General features: G+C 41.1%; 1 protein-coding gene across 14 annotated transcripts in view; it reads right to left on the bottom strand.

Annotated features, from left to right (window-relative positions):
• The window catches only part of FGGY (FGGY carbohydrate kinase domain containing), a 401,184-nt gene that overhangs the window by 188,939 nt on the left and 197,483 nt on the right, over positions 1-14,762 (bottom strand). For all 14 annotated transcript variants that reach the window (XR_001598827.2, XR_004955141.1, XR_004955142.1 and 11 more), the window contains one exon: positions 1,660-1,763. Coding sequence is in view for 10 of the 14 variants with exons in the window: in XM_016159901.2 (XP_016015387.1) it covers positions 1,660-1,763 (104 nt within the window). In the remaining 4 variants the exon portion in view is untranslated. The remainder of the gene's footprint in view (positions 1-1,659; positions 1,764-14,762) is intronic.

Below are 14,762 nucleotides of genomic sequence, written 5' to 3'. Positions count from 1 at the left end.
CTGAAGCCCACGCTTTCTCCTTTCTTCTATGGCGCACTATCATCTTACATAATACACTGAGGCATCGAGGAGGATGCACTTAGGAATAAGATGGGGTGAGATCTGAGTTCTCAGCTCTAGCTTAATAGCTTTGTGACCCTGCGAAAATTACTGGACATTTATATGCCTTAGTTGCTTAATTTGTAAAATGGATACTTTAGGAAAAGTATCATCCCAATTAAGAGACAAGTGGAGTGAGAAGCGGGAATGTCACAGAGTGACTCACATTCATTTGGATTTGATTTTGCTCAGAAATCTGAATTGAGTAGGGTAAAAATGCATGAAATTCAAACTTCACAGGAGAAACTAGATTAGATGTGTCCCTGTGAAAGTAGAGGATTATTTAAAAAGGTTTAAGTCAGTATTCAGTGAAGACAAGCTAGCAAGTGTAGACTCATGTCAAGAGAAATAGGGCTGGCTGCCCTGGTGGGCGTGTCTCATTTGAGGTGATCTTAGGCTTCTGTAGGTCTCTTTCTTCAAGGACGGCTAAGCCTTACAATAGGGCTGCTGAGGGGAAGAAAGAGGCGGGGGAACACCTTGCACAATGACTGGCATATAACAGATGCTCAGTATCAGACGTTCATCTGAATCTATATTTTGGGGCCTTGTATTAGAATACCTGTTTTAATTCTATCTCACCGATGAGAGGCCCTATGTCATCCTTTTGTTCCCCAAAATTTAGAACAGCCTCAGACACGAGAGCAGATGATCAGCAAGTAAGTAAATATATCAATATTTACTCAACCAAAATACTTAATAGTAAAAAAGGTTCATTGGTCCCTACCGTTATTAAACAGTTTCTTATCGCTCATGATTCCCTCCACAGTTCTGAGCTCCTGCTCTAGACTGTGTATCCCACTCTAATCCTTGCTCACCCCACTGCGTCTCCCCCATTTCCCTTCCTCCTCTCCCCCACTCTCTCCTCTATTTTACTCATCTGGGAAAAATCCAAGGAGTCATCCATGCAAGTTTAACAGAGTAATGACTTTTAAATAAAAATATGGTAGAAATGAGTACTTATCGAAATGGAATGCTTTCAAACTCATGCATTTAAAAAAGATATAAATTTTAGGGCAGGCACTAAATTTTAACTGCAATCTTGGAGAAAGCCTTTCCACTAATTCATGGAGAAAAATTAACAAAGTGAAAATTGCTTATCAGTGTTCTTTTGAAGTCATGATATGCAGCCTAATTCTATAGATCATCAGGCCGCTCCCAGGGAGATAGATTTATATTGATTGAGAGAGAGCTCAGCGGCCAAGGAAAACAGACACCCCTCTGCAGAGAAGACTCCACTACCCATTAGGGACAGATCAATCTGGGAGTGAGGCTTTGCCATCTTTGGATCCGATTACACCCCTCACACTGCCTTGGATCTCTGTCCAGGGTGATGTCAAAGGCAGACTCAACCCTTTTCACACTTTTTAAAAATTTGGCCCAAGAAAAATATCTGGCAAATTTAAACAGGGCTGTTGGAGCGAGAGCTGGGCTTCCGGCGAGACAAAGCACGGGTGGCAGGAATGCAAGAAGCTGAGGGAGTGAAAGGGCCAGCAGCTCAAATCTCCTCTGGGCTGCTCTCCCCTGAGTGTGGCAGCCCCGCCTTTGGCCTGGCAGACTCACCCCCATGTGACAAGAAGATGTTCCACAGATGACAGCCAACCGTGACGTCACTGGCTGTCCCTCACAGGCGAGGCCGTGCCCCCTCACATCTGCTCCAATCACTCCTGTGAGAAAGCAAAACAAAACAAAATCCCCTTTTTTTAAAAAGAAAAAAAAGGATAGCTAAAAACAAGCATAAAACATTTTTTTTCCCATAACCAAACAACATTGAGAAAGCGTTCCATGTGGAAGTCAGTCTCAAATAGAAACCAAAAGAGCATACTTGCCTGCCTTGGGAAAACTAAGAAACCTGTTTTGGTTTTGCTTTACTCTGGTAAATGGAGAGCATTCAACACTGTAATAATAATAGTAAATGTAATTAGATTAATAAAGGCAGCAGCTATCAGTGATATTTGTGCTCAATAAATACCAGGCACTATGCTTAATATTTACATGCATGGTCTCATTTTATATTAAGCCTGTCAGGTTGTTATTGATGCCACACGAGTTAGTGGAGAAACAAAGGCCTCTGCAAAGGTTGAATGACCTGTCCAAGGACACACAGCTAGTAAGGAACAGAGCTGAACAGAATCTGGTTTAACACATCACATTTCAATCTCAAAGAAGGCAACAGAGTAGGTTGATGATAGAATCTTTTTGGCATCTCTCAGCCACCATTCTTACTACTACTTAATGCAGAACTCACAGTAAAGACAATTTCTGTTAAAAGAATGCCAAATAGCAGAGATTTTCTCATAAATGGTATAGACTCAGGCTTCTTCTCCACGCAGATTGTATTTCTTGATAACGCTCGGCAAATGAAATTACAAATGTGATGAAAGATCTAAAGAGACTTTCAGAGCCTGGAATTATAATTTATTCTATGCACAAAACTATACAGTACGCATGATATAGGAGCTGCAAACATGAAAACATTCCTAACTATAACACAGGCAGGAGGTGAAAACTGGTCAGGGCAGGGCACAGAGGAGACTAGGATGCAGGGGAGAACAGCTCCTGCTATCCCCATCAGCTCCAAGCAATGCCACCCTTGTTCTCCATCTTCTATATGCAATGCTCTTTCTCACTCCAAAACCTTTGCATTTGCTCTCCTCTGAAACACCATTCTCCAACCTCTCAGTGGAGCTAGTTCCTGTTTATTCCTAACTCAGAAGGCTTCCCTGATTCTCCAGGAAAAAATGGAGTCTCCCTGTTCAATGTTCTCATGAACCCATGAACTTCCCTAGCATACAAGACACCAGTAATTTTAAAAAGTCATACATCATCTGCCTTTTTTTATTATAAAAGCTGCAGGAAGCTGGCACTGCCATACCCAAGCACTTAGCAGCACAGCCCCAACCAAGGTTGCTAGCACAGAGCAGGAAGTGAAAGCACAAATGCTTGGGGATGCACAGATAAAGAAGCCAAGTCCCTCTTCTGGGGTGCCCACAGTTGTGAAGGAAGGGAGAGAGGACCGTAAGTGGAGCATTTTGATGCAGGGACGAGTATGCTACAGGAGAAACTGCAGGGGCAGCTGAGCATGCATGTAGGGGTTCTGAGAAGTTTCACAAGGAGGTAGGTCTATGCTGAGCTCTGTAGGAGGTAGCCAAGTGAAAAGAAGTCTGGGGGTGTCTCCTCCACAAGTCCCCAGATATTGAAGGCGCTGGCTACTCAGGGAGGACTTTCCAGAAAGCAGGATCTAATGGCCACTTAAAGGCCTCTTACATTCCAACAACTTCCTAGGTTTTTCCAATACATTTTTTCCAAATTCTATCTTCCCAATCCCAGTCATTTGTAAACCTCTATTGTTCAGAGACTCGGCAGCAGGGGGAAGTAAGATTCTTTCAAACTTTCTGTGTCAGCTGTCATAGCAGTTAGGTCCCAGCCACCAGGAGTCTGAGGTCTGGGATTCAGCCTGCAAGAGTCCTGGGCCTACTGACTTTCGACAAGTCCCACTCTCCGCTCAGTACTGTGGGGCTGCCCTGGCAGACTGCCATTCTCAGACTCTACGTCAGTCATGGTTGGCCAGCAGATCTGAGGGCTGAAGGAAGTGGGAAGCCAGAGCACGTCTCCTCCGCCCCACTTCCCCGATGTCTGGTAGCTGCTTCTCCTCATCTCCAGCTCTGCAGACAAGGCCACCGTGACGCCAACACCTGCTGGTGTCCACCACCCTTGGTCTTAGGGAACAGCACCTCCTTTGTTTCACCAGCATAGCGGTGGTAGCAGCTTCTGTCTTGATGATCTCTGCTTTGCTTCACAGGGCATGTAGCCCTTCTTATCTCTTCCATCTCTGGGTCACCATTTGAGGGTATTAAATTCCCTTTTTCACAGAGTGGTTTATGCTTTTCTGGGTAAACTCTGAATTATTCAGTTCTCAATTCAGGGTACACAGGCTTTTAGATAGGAAGCAACCCTAGATATGTGCTCATTTTAACTGAACTTTTTGCACCCCTCCCCCCCGGTACCTGTCTCATTTTATTCTCACAACTCCTGAATGTGATTAGTAGTCTCATCATCCTCATTATGGATAAGGAAACCGAAGCTTAGAAATGAGAAGTAACTTAACTAGGGTAAGACAGCTCACCAGAAGCAGGGGCAGGAGTCACGTTCAGGTCATTTGATTCCAAACTGCTGATTTTTAGAATTTTCTCCAAGATAAAAACCCAACAGTCATGTGGTCAATGTTTACTTACCTGTATATATCGAAATATTGGGATCTTAAAGATATTGATCCTGAGATCCTTAACAGAAAAGGTGTTGGCCATTGCTGGTCCACACTTTAAAATAAGTTCCAGGAATTTCTGGTGATGATCCACATTTACTGGTTCCATGTATATGAAACCCAGCAAAGTGTATCTTACAGGATCATTCAATCTTGAATAGTGGTTAAAATGGGAAAAAAGAAATGTATGGAAAGTATTTGTTTCTTCTCTAATACGCAGATTCACTGTTGATACAGTAAGGCTTAGAATTTAAGAACTACTAGTGTGTTATAATAAGAAAGGAATAAAATTTGGAGACAGAAAGTCCTTGTATAGAACGAAGAAATAAACAATATCACATAGTTGCTTTGATACTGAGGAAATGTTTAAAAACAAAAGTTTGATTAATGGTAGTTATGTCACCATCACCACTACCACCATGACCCTAACCACCATCACCACCATTATCATCAACATCATCTTAACTCTTTTCAAAAAACAGTTATATCCTTTCTTCCTTTCTAGCAAACATACCAGGTATCTATGAAAGGCTGGGTACTATGCTAAGTACTTTAAGTACTATCTCATTTAATCTTTACAACATCCATAAAACATAAATATGCTTTCTCTCCTTCGACAGATGCAGAAGCAAGAATCGGAGTGTTCAAGTAACTTGTCCAAGATCACACAGATATAAGAACAAGCAGTGCCAGGATTGGACCTTGTGCTGTTTGATTCCAAAGCCCCTGTTATTTCTATCCTCTCTCACTTTAAGATGTCAGAATTGTCTTGTATACAGGAATGCATCTGGAAGTGTCAGTTACCACGGAACATTAGTAAGTACCATGGGTTTAGAGTTCAAAAATCTGAGTTTGGGCTCTGATTCTATCACAACCGACCTGAAAGGGTGAAATGTTCCCTCACATCACAATAAGAGAAATGGATTCCAAATGGAGGTCCTTTCTTAGTCACTTTCAGTACACGATATACACAGTGCTTCTTCTAAAATACCAGGTAAACAGGAAGGCAGAAAAAAATGCTTCCCAAGATCCTCCAATCTCATCCCTCTGACATTAGATAACCTCAGGCCGGGCTCATACAGCACCAGCAAGATGTAGGTAACGTCCAATTTCCCCTCATAAGAGGTTCTCTATACTCTGCCTAATGCCCACTTGATTCAACAGCAGTGCAGAGCTGATGCCCATCATGAAACCACATGAACCCAAGAGCTGACCCAGCTCATTTTTCCTTTGGCCACAGAGAGCTTAGACGGGTCATCCCTGAGAAGAGAGGACTGAACAGGGAAAGCAACAAAGGGCAGAAGGAGCTTTCTCCTTTCTGAACAAACACATTTCACAATCCACAGAGGAATCACGGGCTGCACATGTAACATCAGGAAACAATTCACAGGATGAGATTTTGACAAGCGCAGCCCTCAACACTGCTGGGGCCCTTCACATGGCTGTACAAGTGTCAGTTTATTCAGCATTCTACAGGAAGTTTAAAAGGAAAAATTAACAGCTGAAGAAATAGGCACACACATATAAAACAGTGACATATTCAGGTGTGTTTTCCCTGAAACTTGCACAATGCTCAGCTAATGATAGTTGCCGGATAAATTATTATTCAATGAAAAAAAAACAAACAAACAAATAGTAAGATAATAAGCTTACCGAGCCAATGAATCAATTCAGAGCCTCTAATTTAATGACTCCTACCCTTCAACATTAATGAAAACATAGCTGATATCAAGGAATATGTTTTAAAACAAAACTAAAAAGGAAAAATTAAAACTTCATGAAAAACTCTCTTTCACCCTTATGTGCTATCTCCCTCCCTCCCCTCCCTCTACCAACCATTTATCCTTCCACCTATATATTTATTGAATATCTACTATATTTATGTAAAAGAAAAAAGACTTCACAAATGTTATGATTAAGAGTAGGTTATCCTGTAATTTATCTAGCCACAACTGCTTTGAAAACTTTAAAGGGTTATACAGAAGAAAAACATCTCAAGTTCTAGTATTTGTGTTATAATTATCTCATACTTTATAGCTATATAAAGTACTTTATAGCTTGCAAAGCATCCTCAAACATTGTACCCTTCATTTAGCTTTTAGTAAATCCTGTGATATATGTTATTTTATTTCCAGTTGAAAAAAAACTTAATTTTAGAGGGTGAAGTAACTCAAGTTGATTTAGCTGCTTAGGGGCAGAGGTAGGGCTCAAACCAGGATTTTCAATCTCCTAATCTGAAGTTTTATCCCCATGTTGGAAAAATAAAAAGGTGTTCTATGGATGTGTTTGTATCTTGAAAAAGATCATCTTGAAATAACCGCCTCAGACACCTTCTTTAAAAGAAAAAAAGGATGAGAAGGGTTTTGAACATTATCCAAGACTGTATGAACTTGACACTCTTGATCTGGCCATTTGGAGAAACGAACCAACTGATCAATTTTATCAAATGAGTTGCTTGACTAAGCTGGCTAAGGAGGAGGGTCCCTGGAGAAGACCAGTCTCTTGTATGTAAAGCTTGCGCCAATAATCATTAGCTCCTGGAATGGTAAGAAGCATATGGAAGCCATTTTCTCTGCAGAGGACCAAACATCAGTCTGTATACAAGAAACAACTCTATTCTTTTGACTCATATTCACTCATGTTATATAACATATGGGGTTGTAATTATAATATGCTTAAAAACATGGACTTGTTCATCATGTGACTTTGATTACATTTCATAGCTTCTTTATGCCTCAGTTTCCACATCTGCACAATTTGAATAATAGTATCCTTCTCTTAGAATTGTTATAAAGACTAGATGTAAATACATGTAAAGTGCTTAGACCAGTGCTGTCCAATAGAACATTCTGAGATGAGGGAAATATTTTGTATCTGCCCCGTCCACTACAGTTCTCACCAGGCACATGAGGCAATTGACCATGAAAAGTGGCTAGTGCAAATGAGAAACTAAATTTTCTATTTTATTCAATTTTAATTTAATAGCCATATCTGGCAAGTGGATACTGAATTTGACAGTGGAATTCAGAATGTCCCTAAAACTATGAACCTTTGATGTTTTTCTTATTTTTATTATCACTGTCCTCAGATTTAGGCTTGAATCTCATTTATATGCCCTTGGGCAAATGCCTTGATCTCTAGAACCTTAATTTCTATATCTTAACATTCTGGGTAACAAAACTTACCTTATAAAATTTCTGTGGGGATTAATATATGAGGAATATACCAGTACTCAATATATGGAAGCTATTAAATCTAAGACCTACAGAAGTGCTTGGCACAAGTATGAAGCCTTCTACTTATTTCTGAATGTATCTAGCTCAACCATGCCACCAAGCATTTGCTCACGTTGTTTCCACAAAACACTCCATCCCCCAACAATCTATCTGGGAAACATGGACTGCATTTGAAGACTCATCTCTTCAGTAGAAGCCTTTCCTAACCATGTCTCCCTTCTTCCCCAGAGCACCCCAGTTAGGGAGAATCTACAGAGCCCTTTTCCTTTGTACTCCATCCCCTGTAAAGATTCTGTCAATGTATCTGTAATGTATTTGTTTAAATAGCTATCTCCATCTACTAGAATATGAGCAAACTGACACCAGGGCAGGTTTTGAAACTGCTCACTAATTTTTGTTGTTGTTTAATAAATGAATGAATGTATGTAGCACAAGACACATACTAGTAAGGCACAGACATTTTATAAATAAAGGTTGCAGATTTGATCATGGACAAATGCTCTGTGTCTTAAATATGGCTAACAATAAAAGCTACTGAAGAGTTTCGATTGACAGCTCATGGATAATAGTAAAATTATTACTGGAGCCTCACACATATTTTGTTTATAATTGTCAGAATCACTGGAAAAGAGTTAAGTCCTAACTAAGATCCTTATGGTTGTTGAAAAATCGCCTTGTGCCTAACACTTTGAAAATACTATTGCATTAAATTCTTATAACTATTTTTGATTGGCAGCTATTACCACATTATTTTACTGATAGAGAAAATGAGACCATAGTTTTTCAAGTAACTTGTTCCAGGTCTCTCAGAGACAGACCGGGGGAAGAAAGTATCACATGCAGATCTACCCAACTCTAAATCTCATGGAGCCCACAGAAACTAATTCCTTTCTTTTCAACCGCTTACAAGAATTCTAAGCATTCACAGACAGCATAGCTGAACTCAGATCTCTTTCAGGATCTATTGTTATAATGCCACTTTTTAAAGCAAGCCCAAAGGGTTCATCTCAAGTCCGACAAATGAAGGGAATGAAACAGCTGAAAAGATTTCTGTGATCCTAGTGTTTGACAAAGAAAGCATCACCTTGGCTTTGAAAAAAAAAAAAATGAGGTTTAGAATTCACCCAATATAAATCCTACAATAGGTTTATCTTTAAAAATTAAAATCCTCTGTGATGAACCTACAGAAAAATTTTACACACCTCGATACTACCACCAACTCCCTCCCCAATACCCTATCTTCTCTAGAGCTGGAAAAATAATAGGGAAGGTCTTGGTCTAAATGAGATATCACAGACTTTTACTAAATATTTGTACATATTTGAACTAGTTAGGGCATAATGGTTAAGAACGAGGGCCCTAGGATTGGACTGACTGATTTCAAGTCTGGCAAGCCTGGCAAATCACTTCACCTTCCTGTGCCTTAATTCTCTGATCTATAAAATTGGAATGATGATAGTATGTAACTCATAGGGCTATTGTGAAGATTAAGTGAGTGCCTGGATCATAGTTTACTCAACATATTTTTACCATTGTCGTTACTATTGACAATTCTCAGCTTTGGTGTTAATACCAGGGCTTGGCATGACGATTCAGGCACTCTCAGCACGGTGTGGGCTGTGCCAGGGTTATTTGGGTTTACTTAGATTGATTGGAACATTTGTTTTCTGTCCTTGAGTATACAACTGATGACAGAATAATGGAGGGTCCAGGGAGATAGGAAAGATGAGGTACCAGGTAGTTGTAACAATCTAGATTAACATTTTAAACATTATTGAGAATAAACCATAAGTTGTTTATATCTCTCAAAGCCATGATAACATATAGCACCATCAATACTGCAATTCAACTGTGTGATGGCATTTATCATTTCTGCTACACTCTTCTAAGATGTGCACCAATCTGAAACCAACACGAGAGTTTTGAGAAAGCCAGAGAACAAAGAATAGACCTCCAAATGACTAGGTCTCACTCCTCTGCCTCCCTTCTACCCAGAAAGATCAAATCTCAAAGATAGGCTAATAGCTGGGGAATCTGAGACTTAAGGAACACTAGCAAAATCCACAGTAAAGACAAAGCAAAAACTTGATTTCAGAAATTCCTTTCTTTCTAACCTCAACACAGCCTCCAGATTACTTGGTCAGTCTCATCTATGACCTCATAAAAGACAATTTTTCACTCACAGGAACTGGACATATAAAGGCTCAGGTTGATATCCAATCCAAATGACCAAGCTAACTTACAAAAATTTCTTACTTAAAATATGAAACCAAAACTAAGAGAACAGGCCCAAGTACCACAAAGGTATCTGATGAAATTAATCCTTAAACAGATATAAAACTATGACTCTAAATCACACAGTTGCTTTCTGCTATTCTATAAATTAATTCAACAGCTAGATATTGATCCCCAGTTATAAACCAGGCTCCGTGGTAGATGCTAGAAATCTAAAGATGGAAGCTGTTTCTTTTCTTTCTACGAGACCCCAGTCTAGTCGGAATAGAAAGATGTACAGGCAGACACTTATAAGCCACTGACTCAGATCTAAATAAGTCTAATAAAAGTATGGATCCCTGACCTAGCTTGGATGGCCATGAGGGCCTCCTGGAGGAGGTGAGGCAGAAGCTATGTCAGTTAACAAGAGGAGGAGAGAGGGAGGGGAAGGAAAGGCATCTCGGTTAACTCTTGAGATAAAAGATACAGTAAAACAAAGACTCAGGAGAATAAAACAATCAGATGGTGCAATGTTGTTGGGCTACACAATGTGGAAGAGACGGAGCCTTGTCTCCTGAAGGACTTAGCTGGTGGAACTCTCTGGGCCTGACGTTAGACAGATCTATATTTGATTCCCAGTAGTACCACAAGGGTGCTGTACAGCCTCCCATAAGCTAATCCACCTCTTTGTACCTCAGTCTTCTCAGGTATAGGGTGAGAATAATGGCATCTACTTCACAGTGACATAATTCCAGTATCCCAGGAGCCACCCACCCCCCTGCCAAGTCCTGAGCAAACTGGAATGGCTGGTCACCCCACATGTGAGGCAAGTAGCCTTGTGCCTGAGATACAGGAGCCGCTAAATGTTAGTGTCCAATTTCTCCCAGGAGATAGCTGGACTAGGTTTCCTTCAGCAACATTTTCTTGCCTCTAGACAAATGGTCTCAATTATAAAATTATTTGAAGACTCCTTGAGCCTTAGAGATAGAAACTAGCAGCCCTGACAATCCATCCTCAATGATACAGAGCAGACCAGTGAGATGCTTCGGGAAAATGCCAGGAAGGAGACGGTACTTGTTCAGACAGACTCTTTAGGACACTTAAACTAAGGGAAGAGACCTGAAATTTCAGAGAAAAAGACCTTGCTTGACAGGCTACTCTCCTTTCTTCCCAACCTCTGATACCAAACTCAGCACCTCTTCCCTTGGTATAAGTTTTGGTTCCGCTGAAAACTTCTACAGGTTTTGTTGGGGTTAGTTGAACATTGACAGATTCTTCAAAGCCTGGAATTCGCTGTGAGAGCCAAAACCAGACCAAGTTTCTATGGGGCCAGGATCTCCCCAGAGGAGGGTCACAGGTTTCCACCACACTGAGACTGATTAATCTAACCTTGCCCCAAGCTTCAGACAACAAGGAGACATGAAAAGAAAAATAGATCCTGAAGCTGGATCCTGATTTTACTCCCCCAACCTCACTCCCAGGAGAATGGGGGTGGGAGTGTAAGGTGACCTCCACCACGGGTAAGTGTCAGGCCACAGAGTCAGAGAATTAAGTGATATGGAGAGCAGCTGTAGCGAGGAACAAAAACAAAAACCTAAGCAGGATAAAGGACCCAAGATTTTAACACAATGAATGACATGTGGCTGAAATAGTTTCAAGGAGAACAAAGGCTTAGGTAAATAAATAGTGTGCAAGATGAGAGCAAAAATGAATTGCAGAAAATCCCATGAGGAATACACTGGCATTTTTCAAAAACTACAGTTGAAACGACATCTCTGTTTCAGCAGAGATCAAGACCCAGCCCTCCCCTTCCCCCTATGCACCTGCTCTGGATACCCACCTCAGGACAGCAGCCCTAGCCAGACTTTGCTCCTTCTCTGTGCCAGCCCTGGGCTCCAAAGGGGAATGAGTGTCCTCTGGGGAGACACTTCCAGATATCATCACTGACTTGATGCATGATCTCAGGCAAATGAGCTGAGTTCCTTGGGCCTCTGATAGCTCATTTGTAAAGGGAAGAAGTGATGATTTCAAAGAAAAAGTGTAAAAATACAATCTTGTTTTGAAAGAACAGTCCTGGCACATGTCAGGCCTTGAACAGTATTTAGTATTCTCTTCCTCCTCCACTCAGTAGGAGACACATGATTTACTGAGCCCAGGTCTACAAGCAGCACTGCACGCAGCACTGCAGCGGGGAAGGGGGAGATTAAACTTGAAAAAAATAGAATCGACGTCCTCAAAGAGCTTACAGTCTCCTGGGAGCCAAGCATGCTGGTATGCAGCAGACAGAGGATGGCTACAACAAAAGCACAAACATGCCTCTGGCAGGAGGAAGTAGTTCCTCCCGTGTGGGTCCAAGCAGGCTTCTTCACTGAGGCCCACTTTCCTCTTTGACCTGATGATCGGAGCTATCCTCCACCCTAGCCGTGGACATTCACTCCTGGTCCTGCCACAGCCCACCTCGAAAGGCTTAGGTTTTCTTTACTTCATCATCATTGTAACAGCTAACACTTCTGTAGTATTTATTGAACACTGTTCCAAGTCTTTTATGTAAATTAACTTATTTAATCCTCATAACTACTGTTATGATGTTCATCTTGAAGATGAAAAACTGAGATCCAGCAGGTTAAGGAAATGACCCATTGTCACATAAAGAGTAAGTGATAGCATGGAACACAGGGAGACAGGCCCTGGAAACCATACTTTCCTTCACCCCAACCGTTAGGCTGTTGGAAGCATGTTATGAGTATTCTCATATGTGGTTTTTATATCTATATATAAACCACATACAAGAATATGTATATGTATATGTATATGTATATGTATATGTATATACACACATAAACACACATCTTTGTTAGATGTATGCTGTATATCCAGATTATTTTTCACTCTTGTTTTTTCTCCTTCTAAATTCTGCATTTCAAAGGGAAGAATTTTTAAATGATTTAAAAAGTAACATTCAGTCCACCATCTCAAAGCACCTCTAGGGAAACCCAGAATACGTCCAAGTCAGTGCTGTCTCCTTGTAAGCTCTCCGAGGTGATGATTCCCTGGGCCCTCTTCAGCACAGGCTAAGGTAGCAACTGGATGAGATGATATGAAACAGCCATCTCTTGTCAGGTCTTCCAACTTCCATTCCAACTTGTTGTGCTGTCAGTGGGCATTAATCCCCAAAGTTGGCTGGTCCTTCTCATCATCCACTGGCTCCCCATGTCCTGCCATCTACCTGCCAACCTGCGGTCTAAATTATGGCAGGCCTATGTTCTTTCCTTCTTCTTCAACCCTTCATCCCATTGAATGAGGCTGTGTGGTCTGTCTTAGTGTTGGATGTAACAACAGAATGCCATAAACTGAGTGGCTTAAACAACATTCATTTCTCACAGTTCTGGAGCCTGGACATCCAAGATTGGGGTGCCAGCATGGTCAGATTCTGGTGAAGGCCCTTTACGTGGTATACACATGGTTACCTTCTTACTATATCTTCACAGCAGAGAGAGAAAGAAAAAGCTCTTGTGCCTCTTCTTATAAGAAAACAAATCCCATTCATTACGAAATTATCTCTCAATGGCCTCACCTCACCTCACCACATTGGTGGTTATATTTTCAACATATGAATGTGGTGTGGTGGGGAACACAAACACTCAGTCCATTCCACAGTCCAAGACAGAGGTAGAAGGGGCTCAGAGTGCTGCAGAAATGTTGCAAAATCACACCAGTGAGAAACCAAGCACCACTCAGAGGTTTGGAGAACTCAGGTTTATTACGCTAGCGGTCCCAGAAGAGCTAGGGCTCTGAAGATCTGGGCCCCGAGCTCAGATGCAACTTTGCTTTTGTAGGACTTATCCGTGTAGTTACATTTGACCAGTTGGCATGGGTCAATTGGTTAATTTGTCCTCAGGCAGTTACAACAGGTTACAAAGCACAGGAGCTGCTACAGGTTAGAGGCAGTTACAAAGAGTTACAAGGAGTTACAAAGCGCTTCAGACAGGAACTCAGGCAATGCATCTGTTATCTATACAGAAAAGCAAAAGGGAGGATGAGTCTTCAGTTAATTTTGAGGTCACCCTGCCATCTGGCCTATGCGGCAAGCATATCTGCAGAAGCAGAACAAAGAGCTGATTATAAGGTTAGCCATTTGAGTGAAAAATTCCTCTTCAAGAGTCCCTACTTATATACACAAGAGAAAGTCCCTGTATTAACATTGTGAAATCAGCAATACCTGGCTAGCTAACTTCAGTTGAAGAGGTTGGAATTCTACCTAACACATTGTTTAAGAGATGCTCACTATTAAAACACCATAAAAGGAAAATAGATTGCCACCTTTACCACTAACATGTTATTCGCACTGAAAAAAAAAAAGGATTTCGAACATCATTTTTCCCTTTCTTGATAACCCATGGTTACCAGTATAATAAGGTGGAAGTAGGAAGGAACTTTGTTAAGCAAATAACGGGTACAACAGGTGTACTGAGTTATGGGATACTCCTTTGTTGTGATATATTCTGAGTTCTCTCCTACCACACTACCCTGCCTCTGAAACCACTCATCGCCCCCATCCCACTCTTGATGGTCAGAGCAGGTCACACTCATCATGTCTGCAGTCCCAGCACCTAGCACAGGGCTCCCCGGTGCTGGCGCTCAACCACTTTTATTCCCTTTGAAACGTTTAATAAACTTTATTAATAAAGTATAACATGCATTAAAGGGCCACAAATTTTAAACATATACTTTAGTGAAGTCTTAAAAAGTGAACACACCTATCCAGATCCACAAATAAATCCCTTCATTCTAGACAACGTGCTCACCAACAAAAACCACTATTGGAATGTCTAGACCACAGGATTTGCCTGATTTTTAATTTTTAAGCCACTCAGTATGCCTTCCTTGTGCCAACTCCTATCATGTGTTTATGAGATTCATTCTACTACTCCTGTATGAGATTCCATTTCGTG

Source organism: Rousettus aegyptiacus, unplaced genomic scaffold (genome assembly GCF_014176215.1).
Source record: "Rousettus aegyptiacus isolate mRouAeg1 unplaced genomic scaffold, mRouAeg1.p scaffold_m13_p_1, whole genome shotgun sequence".
NCBI classification, from domain to species: Eukaryota; Metazoa; Chordata; class Mammalia; order Chiroptera; family Pteropodidae; genus Rousettus; species Rousettus aegyptiacus.
This window is presented reverse-complemented; position numbering and strand designations above follow the sequence as displayed.